Raw genomic sequence first — 17,663 nt, forward strand, 5'->3', positions numbered from 1 at the left:
TGAACTCCTCCTGAAGTTTTGGTGGCAAGGAAACCATCTGAAACTTTACTATGTGCGTCGCCGCCTTGCTGCTTCAACGCTCCGCCACCCCCCGTGCTGCCGCTGCACCGCCATGAAGCTACTCGCCGCCGCATCTCGTCAAACCATTTACTGGATCTCACAAAACTTTAGAGGAAGAGGTTTACGGGATCGGACAAAAAATGATCTTAGGAAACTTTTGCTAAAATTTATAATCATCCCGTAAAACCATTTACGCCAAAAATTTCTTGAAAATTGTTGGAGTTCCCACTAATGTCAACTGACTTTGCGTGCCAATCCTAATTCCTAAGGACACAAAGAGCACCCAGTGTTGGAGACACCCTTAGCCCTGCAATATCCCACTCTATATCATATTGTACAACGTAAGAAAGTTTATGTTGCTACAGTATTGCATTTGGCCCTTCTTAATATCCAATTCAGGAGGTCTTTGGTGGGGGAACGGTGGACTTCTTGGTTACACTTGGTCCGTAGATTGATGGCGGTTCAACTTCTAACCAGGCAGATACCATTTTTTGGAAATTATCAGCGAATGGTAGTTTCTCTGTGAAGTCTATGTACATGGATGTAATTAATACTAGGCCAATTCCAAGATCACTTCACATATAGAAGGTTAAAGTGCCGCTAAGAATTAAAATCTTCATGTGGTTTGTCCACAAGGGAGTGATCTTGACGAAAAATAATTTAATTAAGCAAGTGGATTCAAACATAGCGAACATCTTTGGATAGGAGTATCCGCATTATTATAGGCTATATGGAACACCAGGAATGGCATGATCTTTAACCGGAAAAACTTTATCAATTTTTTGCAAGTTATTTACAGAGCTACTGCTTGGATCCATACGTGGTCGTTACTCACCCATGCGCATTTCAGGGAGCTTTTGGATATTGGATGCAACTGATGCGAGACAGTAGCATGGGTTATCTTCAACCGATTTGGACGGCGAGCTACTAATAGGCTAGGTGTATAGGCATCATGGCCCGTTACTATTTTCGCCGGATGTGACACCTTTCAATTTCATTTTCTTTTGCTCCGTTTGTGAGCCAGACTTTTGCAATTCAGACTTGTTTGCATACTTGTTTTAATAATAGCTTCATGCACTACTCTGATGCAGAGGCCGGAGGTTATCTTCCTTTTCCGAAAAAAAAACCTAATGTTGGTTTCGTCTCTATTTCCTTGTTAAACAGTTGGTTGTCACATGCGGAGTCACAATAGCAAAGAAAATTTACGCTGCAATTGTCATTTTTTTGTTTGAATGTATGAATTTGTTTCTCGCTTCTTTTACAACATAAACGGCGCTACCTATACATCATGCGACTCTAATGTTTCAGTGGTGAAATATTTTCATTTATGTCGAAGAGGTCCTAGGTTTGACACAACATCTCAACATTGCACCATGCATGGGTAAAAGGCTTGTCTTGTATAATCCTTACTTGGGCCTTATTTGGCGTCGGAGCTTCAAGCATTGGATCTGTCCTTTCTTAGTCTATTTTATTTCAACTGTTAGATGCCAATCCAACAACCTAAACCCCTCATACTGTTTATCTTCGTCCTGATTTCCTCCATCCTGTTAATCTAATCTCATCACCGACAACCTTTCAGCAACCCCCTCTACCACTCTTGAACCCGTCAACCACTAGCTCCCCTCCATTGGCGATGTCGTTGTTGTGTCTTTCTCGGTTCCGGGTCGCTATTGCTCGGCGCGGCTTTGTCGCCTTCACTGAGTTTCAGACAAAATCGACTAATCACATTGCAATGTCAGGCAACCGGTAAAATAGCAAAATCGAACAAAAAACATGTTTCATAACAACATTTTTTTGGTCATATGTTCCTGAGCGTAAGTTAGTCAGTGGCAGTGAGCGTAAATTGTCGGGAATGGGAGCCCCAAAAGCGGCACCTCCGTGCCCGTCAAACGGCAGTCAAAGTACGCACCACACTCCCGAGTCCCGAGCTTTAACTGTGTCCCCCATCACTCTCCCATCCTCTCGCACTCCCACGCCCGCCGCCGCCGCCGCCGCCGCCGCAGATCTCCCTCCCCCGGCGCGCCGCCGCCCCCGCCGCCATGGACTACGAGCGCATCGAGAAGCCCTCGTTCCCCACGCAGGCAAGCACCCCCCCTCCCCTCCCCCCATTCGCGGCGTCATTGTCCCTCTGGCTTTTCCTCCTCCTCTCTCGGCGGAGTTTGCTGACGCGCGCTGCCGCTCGCTGCCGTGTTGTTTCGCCAGGGCGGGGGCTTCTCGCCGAAGCGGCTGCGCGCGATGCTGCTGGGCGTGGAGAGGCGCCGCAAGGACGCCGGCGCCGGGGACGACGACGGGGAGCCGGAGCAGGAGGAGGAGTACGGCGCGGTGCCCATGGCCTCCGTCAGATCCGACGACGACGCGCGCAGTGAGCATTTCCCCTCCCGCTTTCCTGCCATGGACGCCTGCATTGCTCGATTTGGAGCATTTCATCTGTCAATTTTGGGCCCACTGTACTGTTGCATGATATTTTTATGTGTTCCGTTCAGTCAGTACACGCTCTCCATTACTGAGGCACAGATTGAAGTACTAGAAAAAAAATTAAGCTTACATTCATCAAAAGGATATGCCTTCACTCTTCAGAGTTCAGTATTCCCGAGGTGAAATGGGCACTTCTCATGCTTGAATTAGTTGCATGAGAGGCTCTGGTTAAGCTCAACTAAAATTGAGAGGCAATGGTTGCTTGAAAGCAGAACCTTTTTCTTGAGATTTCACAGTCTGAAACTGTGGCATTGTTTTTATGTAGGAGGAGGTGGCATGTGCGAAGAATACAAGGACGTGGACGTGGTGAGCACCATGTCAGGATCTTCGTCCTCGCTGGACACCGGGAGCGGGCACCGGTCGCGAGACTCCCACTCCATGGGCTCGAGGTTCAGGGTGCCTGAGGAGGACTCGTGCGACTCCGAGAGCGTGGCGTCCAACTTCGAGTTCCACAAGGAGCGAGGGGCCTCTGCTCGGTCTGCGCCCACGGCGGTGGTCGCGCCGTTCTCCAAGCCCCCGCCGTCGAAGTGGGATGATGCCCAGAAATGGATCGCCAGCCCGACGACGAACCGTCCCGGTAGGGCTGGTGGAGCTTTCCCAAGGAAGATGGAGAAAACTGGCTTTGGTGGAGGGAGGCTGCCGGCGACAAAGGTTGTGCTGGAGGCCATGGAGGAAATAGACACCAAGAGGATCGATCCGAGCCAAGAGAAGAGGGAGATTGGGTGGCAGAAAGCGGCGAACTGGGCCACGCCGGAGCCCTATCCAGAAGTGGAGCCTTGCACAAAGTCTGCACCTGGTGCAGAAAGTACTATAATTGATTCAGCTGGTAAGTAGTGCACTCTTTATGTCATCATACCCCAGCTCCTCCACTTCTCATAAAGTAGTTGGTGGTGCTATATGTGATCTGATTAATTCTTCCGCTAAGATATGATTGCATTGCCTCTTATCATTAGCTGAATGGAGCATTAGAACATGGAGGGCTCCGCACATTATCTGTATCACAATTCTTCCAGTATCATTCAAAATGATAATTATTAATTTGACAATGCACAGAGCTTGTTAGCAATCCAAAACTTCAGTGAACTGAACACAATGTGTGCATAGACGAATGCATATATTTTATTTGTTTGTTTGCTTCTTTAGATAAAGCTGTCAGGTGATGTAAGAATATGAGCCAGATTTGCGATAGCATAGTTTCATTAGTCTTCCATAATTCACCATGTACACATGTCTCTACAGTATGTTTAATTTCATAATTCACCATCTAGCCTGGATGAATAACCTATTGTATGTCCAGCTATTAATTCAGTTGGTATGTTATGTAGGTGACAACTGACAAAAACACCTTTCTCCTCTTTTACAAAATGTACATCAGATTCTATCTACCTGCATACTTTCTATCTGGAAAGTTAAAAATCATGACACAAGTGAATAATTTTTGAACTTGTGCAGTTACTTTGAGCTGTGATTCATCTACCACGCTTCAGAGTGCCACTGCATGCATACCTCCCCCACCAACAGTCCGGTCAGTATCGATGAGGGATATGGGTACTGAAATGACCCCAATTGCAAGCCAAGAACCATCCCGGACAGGAACACCTGTCAGAGCAACAAGCCCGGATTGCTCTCGGCCAACTACTCCACGAAGGACATTGGGTATCAATGCAGTTGGCGCTACTATCAACCGCGGTGAATGTAGCAATGCAGATTTAAGTGAACAGGAGTTGCAAATGAAGACTAGGAGAGAGATAATGCTTCTTGGCACCCAGCTAGGTAAAACCAGCATCGCGGCATGGGCAAGTAAGAAGGAAGAGGAAAAGGATGCATCGCTTTCTCTCAAGACAGTGTCTTCAGACCAATCTGCACAAAATGCAACCGAAGTCCGTGCAGCTGCCTGGGAGGAGGCAGAAAAGGCCAAGTACTTAGCAAGGTGCTAATACCTAAGTGTATGTCTTCGTCCATTAAAATCGCTGGGTACTTGGTGACTTATTATGTCGCGGCCCTTATTCTGCAGGTTTAAACGAGAAGAGATCAAGATTCATGCATGGGAAGATCACCAGAAAGCCAAAATCGAAGCAGAAATGAGAAAAATTGAGGTTAGTTTTTTTCCTGCTGTCCAATTTCAGATTCATTTTCTTCCATCTAAATTTTTTGGCAGAAAATGTTCATTTTACCACTTGATTTCCAGAAAATCATACTTTTGATTCACTAGTGATTACCCTGTTGGTACCATTAGTACTACTAGTATACATCATGTTATGGCACATGGACTCCTTTGGCAGATGAACTCCTTCAACATTTTATATCTAAATTCACAGTGCATCCCTTTAGATTGTGATCCCCTCTGCTTAGCACAGAGCTGTTTATTGTACACTGAGTTACTGGTGACAGCACATCCCTTTATCTTGGATTTGCAGCAGTATCGTGCTCAAAACAGAAAAGGAGTAGAATAATGCCTTCATTTCGATGAAAATATAGCAGAGGATAACACATAGCTCCAGTTCATCAAAATTTCCTACACGCACCATTATCTTCCTGTCAATTGGATATATGCCATAGCAACTCAAAGTATCTTCTATTTTACTCCCTCCGTCCCATAATATAAGTAACTTGCAAAAACGTCTTATATTGTGGGACGGAAGGAGTACTAAATAAAAAATTGAGGTCTACTAGTTTGTTTGTGTTCTTGCTGGTACAACTGCTGTTATTTTGGCCAGATTTTGCTGTATGTCTGTCTTTTAGATATCATGAAATATGTGAGACTGGGATGTCTTTTCCTTTTCTTTGTGGAGGCACCATCTGTCCATGTCCAAGTTTGTAATAGACCCATTGTCCGTATTAATGAGTCTAGCATGATTTCTTTTTCTCAAGGTCGAGGTGGAGAGGATGCGAGCCCGTGCGCAAGACAAGTTGATGAGCAAGCTCGCGTCCACGAGGCACACCGCGGACGAGCAGCGAGCCGCCGCGGAGTCGAAGAGGGACCGCAGCGCCGCAAGGACGGCGGAGCAGGCAGAGCACATCAGGAGAACCGGGAGGATGCCGCCCTCGCTCGGCTGCTGGAACTGGTGCTCGTAGCCGTAGGCCCGGAAAAAAAACAGCATGCGTTGCTCCTGTCAACTAGGGAATGGAATGAATGGATCTGGCACCGTAGAATCTTCTTTCTTCTCTTTTGATTGGTTCAGTAGATATGTGAGACGAGAACAGACCAGCTGTAAGTTGTAACTATGTGTATGTAAGTTGCGAGCTTTCTTGCCTTGTCTCATGTTTCTTGCATTCTTCAGTGATGCTGAGATTTCTGTTCAGATCCGTATGTACATTACAGACAGTGATTTGCTTCCAGATGGGATGGTGACAAGATCTGAAGCCTTCATATGTTCAGATTCATCCAGATAATACAGTTAAACACCGGCAAGAGCACAACTGTTTCCTTCTGGAGATTGCAAACTACAAGCAGGCCAAGGAGATGACAAAAAGATAACTAATTTTCAGTCTGTAACCAAATTCTCAGATGATCAAGATCAGAAGATGATATCAACAATGTTTAATCAACTCTGTCTTATAGTCATAGCATATAGGAGGGTAATATGAAGAAGATTAAACAGCACCAACCCAACTTAACAACAGCAGCTACTACATTTTTCTCCAAGACAGCATAGCAGCAAGGCTTCATTAACTCCATACATCTGTGAGATTGACACCGATGTCTTATGATCATAGCATAGAAGGAGATAATCTGAAGATCAAACATCGCCAAACTAAGCTACCAGTAGCTAGTAAGTACTTCTTGAGACTGATAAACGACACATGGCCTCCATGTGCCATGTCCATTGGAGGAACGAGAACAAGATCAACAAGCAGGAGCATATTATGAGGCGGCTACTCGAACTTCTTGATGAGGGAGAGGTCGTTGAGCATCTTGTCGACGCGGTCGTCGCTGTCGAACCTGCCGCCAGGGACGAGGGAGGGGACGAGCGCCTTGGCCTCGTCGGCGGTGTCGGGGCAGAGGTTCCCCAGGGTGCAGAGCTCGAACTCGACGAGGCTGTAGCGGGAGAGCGTCTCGCGGACCTGGCGCACGGCGTCGGGGTTCTTGTAGCGGCTGAAGCGCTTGACGTAGGCCTGCGACTTCTCGAAGACCTGCGAGACCTGGTCGGCGCCGCCGTCCGACATGTGCTGCAGCTGCTCCCACTTGTGCTCCAGGATTATCGCCACCTCGCAGTTCATCAGGCACTTGGCCTTAAGAAACTCTGCGCAAAGAGAAGAAGAATTAGAGTGGTGGGGATTAGGGTTTGTTGGGCGGATCTCCCCGATGAAACCCTAGGTGGGGTCGGGATGAGTGGGGGTGGAGAGACGGACTGACCTTCGCCGATCTTGAGCTCGGCGGCGTTCTCCTCCTCCTCCATGCCGGACATGGCTGCTGGCGCTCTCGATTTCTTCTTCTCCGGCTGCTCCTGCTGCTGCGATTCGGTTCGGCGTCGGGAGAGGAGACGGCGGGGAGGGGAAGAGGAAGGGGAAAGAAAAGAGGGAGGCGGCGTCGGGTAAAATTAGTGGGCTGGGCCTGGGGTCGCGGATCTGATTCCTGAACGGGCCAGGTTTCCATCGGACTGGGGAAGGAAACTGGATCGCATCACACCGACGGGGCCACGTCGGGTCGGCCCGCTGAAACGATACTCTGCATTTCATCGTCGTCGCCTCATCGGGCCTGCCGCTGCCGCTGAGAAGAAGCCGGCGGCGGAGAAGAGAACCAGACGGTGGAGAAGAACCAAGCAGCCAGGAGGCTGTCGCGGCAGCTCCCTTCTCGGCATCAACAAGTGCACGCCGGCCTCGCGTCCCCGACTGACTATCCTGGGTTTCGGTTTCCTCTTACTTTTCTAATTTCAATTTCGAACTACAAATATGCAAACCCATGCAACTGTTCCTTCTATTGTGAAGTCAAGTGCTGACACCAGGTACATTGTAATTTACTCGACCTGATTTTGTGCTGATATCTTGTGTTTCCCCTGTGAATTGTGTGTGACCTCACCTCACAAAACCAACAATCAGTTTTGATCAAGTTGTTGTTCTAGATCACATGGGCTTGTGCACCCCACATATTGGCAACGAGCATGTGTACTTCCCAGTTTTAAGATTTTGTGATGCTGAGAAAAGTTTACTGCAACATGGAAACCAACATATGGAACAACATGGAATTAGCAAAACAGACCGATGGTAGGTAGCTGCCGATGGTAGGTAGAAGTATGTATCTGGTGGTTTGACTAACGTTCCTTGTTTGAGTTGTCGAAGGAGGCCAAGAAGATGTGCTGGTCGGTCTGATGGCTCCATGTTGGTGGAGTCAAAGACATCGAATGCCTTGCAGCCCATTGGATTTCCCATATTTGTAATGAACATGTCCACCTCTACTGCCGTGGCGGTCATCAGAGTTTCGATGACCAACCAGGGGAGCTGGTTTTCCAGCAACATGATGTCATTCTTGATGCAACCTTGGTTGGAGAGGAAGAAACGTTGCAGCGGTGACGGAGCTGTCACTTCTTCTTCTTCTTTCCATGAATATGATTTCATATACTGCAGCAAGAAGCAGGCATCGTGAAACATCATATCTGCAAACTCTTGTGGGCTAACTGACACCGCATCGGCGGCATATAGTCGGCGGGCCTGATCTGCGACGGCGAGGACCCGCCCATACATCTCCTCATATGAATGGCCTGAGTCCCTGGTGAAGATGTAGGCAGCCACACGCTTCGCCTTTTCCATCCCCTGGAGGCGGGGCAAGCCGTGGTGGTAAGGGCCAATGGCCAGTGCCATCGGGACGATGAACTGATCTCCGATATCAGCCAAGCTCGCAGGGAGCCTATGGATCTTCATTCGCATCTCGAGGGATTCCGCCTCAAACTCTTCTACAAGTATCCGTATTTCCTCAGGCATCCCTACATCTTCTCTATACTCCACAGCCTCCATGGTGTTGTCACTCTGTCTGTGGCTAGAGCTAGAATTATCAGACAAATCTGCCATCTCCTCCATCTACCCCTCTTTTTAAAAACTTCCTCTCCTTTCTTAGTAGCTACTAGCTAGTACTACCACACTACAACTCAGTACTTAAGACCTGCAGCTCGAACCTACATTATATAGCCGGGTTGCTCTTGCTGTGCTGTCTAGCTACGTACCTATCTAATATTGATATTGCTATTAGTATTGTTATATTATAGTACTAACTAACTAAAATATGGTTCATACTACAGTCCAGCGCAGCTCATTGCAAATTATTCTTATGCACGCCTAGCTACCTGTCTAATATTGCTATTGCTATTACCTACTATAGTATTGTTTGTTACACTTGTAACTAAAATATGCTTCACACACTAGTGTCCACTCCAGAGTACTAGCTCATGGGAAGTTCATTCTACGTGAATGTGACCGCTTTGCCACTACAACAAAAACTGCCAGTAGAGACGTCAAATTTCATACCTAGAGACATGTTATTTCACCTCTAGGCAACTGTAGAGTCATTTTAGTAAAGCGTCTTTGGAGCGGTCCACGTCCTCCCATGGACCGTCTCAAACCATGTAGACACGCTTATGAAGCGTCTTTACATGACATGGGACGCTATATAGGAACGTTCAACATCGTGTCTACACAGGTAGAGGTTATGATAGACACGCTCATATCACGTCTCTACTCACATAGACACGTTTCATTTGCGTCTCAATACCATTGAGGCGCTTCTATAAATACGTTCATCATGGGCCCGATGCTTATACACGTTGTGTAGAGATGTTATACTTATCTTTAAATATACATAAGTGACTCGATACAAATGGAATATTTTACTTTAAATATGGTTTGATTTATTTCGAATTTGTATTTCATCATTTCAAATTCGATCATTTTATCATGACATGCCGCACATGCAGATTAATCAAACAATATCATTATATGAAGGAACCATTCCACGTCATAGATTGCATTTGCAAACATCGCGTTATCAAAATTGACAGGCTGAGTTCCCCTTAAAAAAAGGCAAGCTGAGTGGAGCAATTAGCCCGAACAGATACATACACCGAAGTTCAAAACTGAATATTAACAGACATTCATACAGAACATGCAAATAAATAAGAAAATATCCTATAGTCTAGAACTATGGTTCTCATTAAGCTAAAATATAACATAAGCCACAATACTTGTTCATTCACAGACTGTTTCATCAACTGATCCTGGCTCCTTCAGTGCACTCCCTTTTCAAATCCTCAACTACCCAATTACTCCTAGCTCCCTTAATGCACTCTCTTTTGAAATCCTCAACCGCCCTGAAAATGAAAATGAACAATGTTTTAGACAAGTGCAAGATAAGATGTTCTTTGATAAATTATAAGAAGTGTATCATACAAATGCTTCGTTTGAATGGTTGGCTTAGTTTTTTGTACCAAAAAGCCACAAAGATTTTATATCACTAAAGTATCTTAAATGTGGATATTGGAGCACACTCGATGCTTGTATGGAAACATACTTACATGTGAGCAAGGCCAAGCAAAAACATAACCAACATCTCCTACTGGTTGGAATTTTTCATATGGTCTAACCAGTTCACATCTCCTAGATTTGTAGAGCCACGGACAGAGAATGCAACATACTCCCTCCGTCCGAAAAAGCTTGTCCCAAGCTTGTCCCTCAAATGGATGTATCTAGCACTAACTTGGTGCTAGATACATTCATTTGAGGGGCAAGCTTTTTCGGACGGAGGGAGTACTGCTCTCCAAGCATGTTTCCTTCAACCACATATGTTCTATCTTTACCCCCTAAAGTTCCATTGGTCATGGGTTTGTTTTTATTTCTCAAATTGATTGAAAAGAACAAGACTTCAGTCTTATCCCAGTTTTGCAAGAAATGAAACATTGTTATTCGTAAAACTGGGAAGATTTCACTTTACGCAAAGAAGGACAATTTCATAGAGAATTAGACCAACTACAATTATACAACTGTTTGGATACCCAGCATATATGTACCTGCTTAGTGACTTGGTGAAGACCACCTAACTTGGCTGCATTGCTATTTTCAGTATGAGCATTCTGCAATTAAATAGGAAGAGGTGTGAATGGAGACACATAATCAGCTCAAGAATGATAATTTCCAGGAGTTCCGATATCATGTACTAGGAATGCACTAAGTAGCGTTATTCTACACATACTTTCGGTCTTCTTAGATTAAGGTTTTGTTACAACATAATAATTTATTTTGAAAGCCAAACATGCATGCATGATGCAAACAAATGAAGTACTCGTCATGTAAACTAGAAGCGTATGCATGTTCTGCCGTACCGGCCTATAGTGCTGAGTGATCTTGCGACATTGTTTCCATCATATATTCATTGTACTATAATGTAAACCAATGCTAACATGCCAGGCCCGGAACAATTTAAGTTCATTTATGTGATTATAAATTATCAAATGTAACAGTGACCATAAATCAATGAATTATGACATGTTTGATCATAGTATATCAATTGCTAGCCAACATTTGGAAGTTAAAAAAACATTAATCATGAGCCAAATAAACAGGGAAGTTGACTTCATGAATTTTGTCATCAAACTGCGTGAGCAAAATAGTTTGCCATCTAACCTTACACCTCCAGTCCATGATTCCTTTGAAATGCTCTCCCCTCAAATGGGCAAAGAGATGGTAAATGATTTGCATGCTTTATCAAAGGTAACACCTGCTGGGCATGAAAAACATGACCATTTTGCAGTGTCAGGAATGACAACATGATTAGGCATTTATGTTTCTCCTTAGAGATAGCAAGGCTAGTAGGATGTTGAAGTAGCTAAATAATGGACGCTGAATGAAATCAAATCCTGCGCTATAGGCAGAATTAAACTACGAGATAATATTATCAATGGCAAATGATAGCCATTGTTAGATAAGAACTGCAAGATAGCAGAAAGAAGAAAATCCTCTCTGCAAACAGGAGAAGTAGAGCCAAATCAGCAGAGTAACACCTATATAACTCTGTTATACTTCTGAATATATATAGTGAGCATTTCATTAAGCAAATAATTAGCATATTTGAATATTATAACTGATATAGTTGGTTTCCAACTAACAAATATTTCCTCCCGATCCTTTTTTTTGCTGAACTAGATATACTATTCATGCAATCATGCTCATAACAAAAGATACATTATCGCTCTATTCTCTAATTCACTAAGGTAATGAAGAAATTTCAAGTAAAATATGTTCTGTGATCTTTTTTTTTGCCGGGTGAAACATAAATGCTATGTGATTGTTGAATACATGGATGCAATCAAAACATGGATGCGCCATTTTCGTGTCCCCTGTCTATCAGATTTTACTTGGTTGTGTGATGTGAAAATTCTCAACATGTTACCAGTTTTCTACTAACTTCGAAACTTAATTCCATTTGTTTGAATGCAGAGGGACATGTGCGGCTGTGGGCTGTGGCTAGACCAATTTGTACTTGCCAGAAAGTAGCAACTACAAACAGACAAGGGAGGTGGCTAGACAGACCTGTATGATCGCATCATTTGAGATCAAGTGGAGTGAGTCCAATAAATAGCGCTCGGGCATGAAACGTCAGAGGTGGAATCGTCCGCTGGTAGCTCCAAGGCAACAATGTTGATGGTCACCAATCCCTGCCCGATGTCTAGAGTTTTGCAGCCAGGGCCGCGCGCGAGGACGGATGGCAAAACGGTGACAAGGAGCGGAGCCAAAGGTGGTTGCTGGCGCCCGGCGCCAACACTACTGCCCCGCAAAGCTGTCATTGCCACGCAGCAGGATGTACGCCAGACACGACGAGCACCGTCCAGGCTGGTAGTTTTTCATCTCTCCCCATGATCTGTAAGCAACACGCAACCCAACCGAGAAGCAATCAGACCGAGCGAACATGCAAACTGTATGTACGCCCAATGTTCAGAAGATTTTTCTATTGATGTGACTCCTACCAGGCTACCACGGAGCAGAGCACCTGCAGTTTGCAGAGTTGAACAACTAAACTTTACAGCGATTACGCAGGAAATCAATTTACTACATAAGTATGAGATACTAGAAGAATTTGAGGATTTTCCGTACCATAGCTTGAGCGATCAGATCATAATGGGCAGGGGAACGACGAATCTGGGGTGGCTACCCTAGGCGACACGGATGTACTTCCGTGCTTGCTCTGCATATTCCACCAGTAGGTTGAAGACGAAGTTGTTCGTTGCAGCAGATGCTTCCTTCGATCTGCCGCCCAATCGCCGCCGCCGCCCCTGAGGCAACCGCTGGCTGGTCTCTGTCCCCCAACCTCCGCCGCATCCAATCGCTCGCTGGCCACCGAGTCTCCCTTGGTCCGCCACCAAACGAATCGATCGCCGCTCCTGTGTGGAGGCGATGCACATCACCGGCCAGGGAGGTATCCCATTAGATGGATCTGGAGGTTGAAGAAGGAGATAAGTGGGGAGATGGCGGCGTGGGTGAGAGATAATATATACGGGGAGATATTTTCTGGCGGCAAAAGGAAAATAAGAGCGCCAAGGGCCAAAATAATTTCCTCCAAACGAAATGCAGGAAAACTTAATTTTAATCATTTAGAAGAATGACAATTTATTTCTATTACATAATGATATGAATTTCATGCTGTGGATATTGATATTTTTCTAAAAACATGGTCAAACATGCATTAGTTTGATTTAAAAAAACAAATACACTTTAATTAAATGAAGGGATGGGCCAGTGGTCATACACTCTGTTATTATTTTTTGCACAAATGCCATTAAGAAGCACACATCAGGGCCCGCGTCGCTCCACAGACAACCGCCTCCTCCACCGTCTTCCCCCTCACCGCTATCGTGGTGCAACGCCGGAAAAAGCCTGTGTGACAGCGGCAGTTCATTGATTTTGAAAGATTTCATCAAATTTGGAAAACAATTCATCGAATTTGACAAAAAGTTCATTGAGTTTGAAAAAAAGTTCACCGAGTTTTAAAAAGTTCATCAACTTTGAAAAAAAGTGCATCGATTTGAAAAAAAGTTCATCGAATTTCAAAAAATTCATTGATTTTGCAAAAAATTCGTCTCCTTTGAAAAACTTTATGAATTTAAGGGAAAAAGGTAGAAAAAAAAGAAAAGAAAAAGGAAAGGAAACCGGGAAAACAGCTGCCATTTTTGCATTTATATAAAGAACAGACAAAAAAGGATAGTAGCACATGGGTCATCTGATCCAACTGGTTGGTGTGTTCGCTACTTGAACTAATGAATGGGGTTCGCACCTTTTTTGTGTATTTAAAAACAGGAAAAGCAGACCAGTAGAAGGAAGTGGGCTGGCCCGCTATAAATCCGAGTGTACAGCGGGGGGTGTGCGCCTAAATGACCTATATTTAGCGCTTGAGGCGCTGAGTAGGATTTGGCAAAAAAAAACTGAGTTTTGTCAAGAGATTTCTGTTTCATTTGTTGGCAGAGACGGGCATGTCATTTCCGATTAGTGTTTTGTCCATTTTATTAGTTTGATTCTATTTACAGCCTACTATTGCAAGATTATATGTTATTACTCTTAGAAAAGATTATAGATTATTGTTAAACTCTTCTCTAAGCCATAGGGTCGTCTTCTAAAACGTCTCAAAAATCGTCCCTACGTATTTACACATCAAAATAATAATGAATGTGATGCACCTATAAAGGTGAAATTTGTGACGTTATGCACATCGTCCTAAAAAGCGTCTCTACATAATAGATACTTCCTAATGTAGGGGCGAATATAAAAGCGTCTTAGAAAAAGCGTGCCTATTGACATGTTTTTGTTGTAGTGTGCAGCTCATGCCAACATGTGCAAACCGCATCTCTCCACGTTCTTGCAGCGACTTGTTGCCGATAATGGGCCAAAACAGCGTGTAAAAGGACTGATGATCAACATGTAGTCCTTGTCCCATCCTCGTCAAGAAGATCCACGCCGTCTGCCCACGCCTTACGGACGCCATCGCCTGAGTAGTTTCCCGATTGCCGGCTCCGACGGCGTTTTCCGCTTCCTCGTGCCGCATGCCGGCTCTGGAACGAGCACACGTTCTCCAGCACCGCACATGTACCTCGAGGATCCAGGCGGCGTTCGCGGCGCCGACGTACTGCAGTCACCCCTCACAGCATCGCCGAAGTATATGGTGCCATTGTCGTGGAAGACGAAAGCGATGAATCCTGGATAAGATCTCGGGGCTCTTGACCTCAGTTCTCAGTGGAGTTGTAACTTACGGAAGTTCTTCGGACTCTTAAACAACACATCACTACACGGTGGGTCGGGAAAACAACAGGGCCGACGGCGCCTGTATGGATGATCTAGGCTCGCGTCCCGACGTGGACATGATTCGGGGGTGTAGCTCATATGGTAGAGCGCTCGCTTCGCATGCGAGAGGCACGGGGTTCGATTCCCCGCACCTCCATTTTTTCTCATTCTTTTTCTTCATTTTGGTGGCCTACTAAATAACGTTCTCCATTTTCATTCAGTTTTTGCAAAAACGTGTGATCGTTTTTGAATCTCGTGAACATTTTTTGGATGTTACAATTTGTTTTTACAGATTTAAAATATGTTCATGACATTAAAAGATGATCACAAGTTTTAAAAAAATATGTTCACAACATTTTTACAAAATGTTCATGAAATGTAAAAGATTGTCCGCGCAATTTTGAAAAAAAATGCTCATACCATATAAAAAATATTCATAATTTTTTTAAAGTTCTACTCCGTAACATTCAGCACAATGTTTGCATGTTTAAAAAAATGTCATGCCATTTTCAAGATGTTCAACATGTGTTTAAAAATGTCCGCTGTATTTAGTAAATCTTCAACATGTATTCAAATAAATGTTCAACGTGTATTTCTGAAATGCTCAACATGTATCTAAAAATGTTCATTTTCTATTAAAAAATGTTCAATGCATGCTAAAAAAATGTTAACATGTATTAAAAAAACAAATAGGAAAAAAATTGACGACGTTATGACCTAGGGGAGCCTCACCTCTCTGATTGCTGGCCCGAGCACCCCTAGTTTTTTTCCGCTCTAGGCCATCAATGTCTGCTAAAAAGATTCAAGGAGGCTTCACGTTCAAGACAAGGAATCCGTATTCGTGGAGGACCCCTCCACCCAGGGGCGTAGCCAGGCCCCAGGCATCAGGGGCCTTGGCCTGGGGCGTGGCTAGGCAATTCTTTGTGTACTGTAGTTGATTTTGGCACTGTAGCAGGCATAGACACTGTAGCTAACCAGGTTGGCCCGGGGCGTGGCCGAATCCTGGCTACGACATTGTCTCCGCCAACATAACCGACTAAGTCCTTGTAGCCCTAGGGACCTTGGTGTCCTATATAAGTCGGCCCCAAACTAATCGATAGAGATCATACAACCCTGTCGGCCCCAATCACCATGTACACGAGCAGGAGTTGGGTTTTGTCTTGTAAGAAGGACCTGAACCTGGGTAAACATGGTCTCCTATTTGCCCTCTGATCTGCTCACCCTGTCGGAATACCCTACCGATAGATCTGCCAGAATCAACTCCGACAGTGGTGGCCATATAAGTCCTGGGTGGTAAACTTAGAGATTAAATGGGATCGCCAATTGACACCAGCGTGACCTACACGGACCCATCTTATTTACATAAGCCTTATCGTAAAACAATGTAACGGACCAGAGGCAGAACCGGGACAAGCATCAACAAGGAAACATTTGGATTACGTACCATTTATGAGTTACGTTTTCAAATCATATACTTTTGTTTATATAAGTCTTATAAGCTCTTTTATTAAGGAAGATACACTCGCCAGGAACAATGTTACGGGTTTCGAATGTATTCAAGCGTTGGCTGCGGAGGCAGAACCGGACCTTCCAAACAAAGTTACGATTTCCAAATTGGAGTTTCCTGCGTCTACCGTCGGCTACCCGAACCTAAAATTGTACATCTCCAACTTATAAGAAGCTCTTGGGGCTCCTGAAGAAAATTTTGTGTCGCTTGATGATCATGCAATCGGCGACATACTTCAGCTCAACACAAACGAGAACGAGGTTTTGAGTAATTTGATTAATTGATCTTAATTTATCATGAACTTAGTCCTGATAGTATTTGCGTAGATCAATAGCTTGCGTATAGCTCCCCTGTTTTATTTTTGATATGTTCCTAGAGGAAACTAAGTTGAAAAACCGTTTCAATCATAAGGAATCAGTCCGGACCACATGGACGAAGAAAGAGGTGGTCAAGTGATAATCCCCAAGTGCAAGGAATCATCGTAGCAATTTCCAAAGGTGAAAGTGATAAGTATGGAGTGTCGAATCCACAAGGAGCTAAAGGTAAGATCAATATTCTCTCAAGTCGTATCAGCCTTCGTGGCGTTGGCGCGCCTTCGTGGCAACATCCACCTCTCTAACGGTGACTAGCTTCCCTCCAAGGAAGTGAACGTCGGGATACATCATTGTCTCCGTGTCTTCGGTTATTTCTAACCCTAGCCACTACTTGTGGTTTACTTTGGTCCCCCAACCACCCCCATCCGCACGGGAGAGTGACTCCCAGGCGATCTCCACTTACTGTCCGCGAGGCCTGGGGTCCTCCTCGGTGGCCGTTTTGGCAGCCATTTGGGTGGAGAGGGTGGTGGCATTCGGAATAAAGTCCCGACCACGATGAGGTCTCGTGGATCTGGGCATTCGGGTCATGCGAGTTGGAATCTCCGTTGCACTCATCGTTGTGGTGGTGATGTCGAGTCAGGGTAGCAGCCATGGGGCGCCCCAAGTAGGAGGAATCCTACTTGGGGTCCTCCCCCAATTCGGCCTCCCCCCTTCCTTTTTTGCCGGGGACAAAAGGGAAGGGGGAAGGAGAGAAGGAGGGGGGGGGGGGCAAACCCCTTCTCCTCCTTCAATTCGTCCACATGCCTAAGGGGGGTGCTGGTGGTGAAAATGTTGGGAAACGTAGCATGCAATTTCAAAAAAATTCCTACACACAGACAAGATCTATCTAGGAGATGCATAACAACGCGGGGGGGGGGGGGGGGTTGTCTACGTACCCTTTGACAACGCGGTTGATGTAGTCGAACTCTTCGTTTTCGACGCCATGAGCTTAGTTGTTGACTCGACCGGCCACCTTGGCCTGCTCGAGAACTACGCTCCGACCTGGATCATCTGAT

The 17,663-nt window shown here is 45.1% G+C and overlaps 2 protein-coding genes and 1 non-coding gene across 3 annotated transcripts; 2 read left to right on the forward strand and 1 right to left on the reverse strand.

The window, feature by feature from the left end:
• Positions 1–1,973: 1,973 nt before the first annotated feature.
• Positions 1,974–5,797, forward strand: LOC125513269. Its single transcript, XM_048678341.1, has 6 exons — positions 1,974–2,141; positions 2,263–2,422; positions 2,801–3,361; positions 3,988–4,465; positions 4,550–4,631; positions 5,407–5,797. Exons 1-6 carry the CDS (start codon positions 2,100–2,102, stop codon positions 5,608–5,610), a joined length of 1,527 nt encoding a protein of 508 aa, XP_048534298.1. The 5' UTR covers positions 1,974–2,099; the 3' UTR covers positions 5,611–5,797.
• A 264-nt stretch (positions 5,798–6,061) lies between these two features.
• LOC125513270 (DNA-directed RNA polymerase II subunit 4) lies at positions 6,062–7,056 on the reverse strand. Its single transcript, XM_048678342.1, has 2 exons — positions 6,893–7,056; positions 6,062–6,779 (listed from the first exon to the last, which is right to left on the reverse strand). Exons 1-2 carry the CDS (start codon positions 6,942–6,944, stop codon positions 6,412–6,414), a joined length of 420 nt encoding a protein of 139 aa, XP_048534299.1. The 5' UTR covers positions 6,945–7,056; the 3' UTR covers positions 6,062–6,411.
• A 7,815-nt stretch (positions 7,057–14,871) lies between these two features.
• On the forward strand, positions 14,872–14,944 carry TRNAA-CGC. Its single transcript has one exon. It is a non-coding gene; the product is annotated as a tRNA-Ala (tRNA).
• The last annotated feature ends 2,719 nt before the right edge of the window (positions 14,945–17,663 follow it).

Source organism: Triticum urartu, chromosome 6, assembly GCF_003073215.2.
Source record: "Triticum urartu cultivar G1812 chromosome 6, Tu2.1, whole genome shotgun sequence".
In the NCBI taxonomy this organism is placed as follows: Eukaryota; Viridiplantae; Streptophyta; class Magnoliopsida; order Poales; family Poaceae; genus Triticum; species Triticum urartu.

Bases quoted from the DNA above. Each gene is read 5' to 3' on its own strand.
- LOC125513269 (XM_048678341.1), top strand. From the start codon at position 2,100: ATGGACTACGAGCGCATCGAGAAGCCCTCGTTCCCCACGCAG. The intron at 3,362-3,987 runs GTAAGTAGTGCA...GAACTTGTGCAG, and splicing joins TACTATAATTGATTCAGCTG to TTACTTTGAGCTGTGATTCA. The intron at 4,466-4,549 runs GTGCTAATACCT...CTTATTCTGCAG, and splicing joins AAGGCCAAGTACTTAGCAAG to GTTTAAACGAGAAGAGATCA.
- LOC125513270 (XM_048678342.1), bottom strand. From the start codon at position 6,944: ATGTCCGGCATGGAGGAGGAGGAGAACGCCGCCGAGCTCAAGATCGGC. The intron at 6,780-6,892 runs GTCAGTCCGTCT...CTCTTTGCGCAG, and splicing joins CGAGCTCAAGATCGGCGAAG to AGTTTCTTAAGGCCAAGTGC.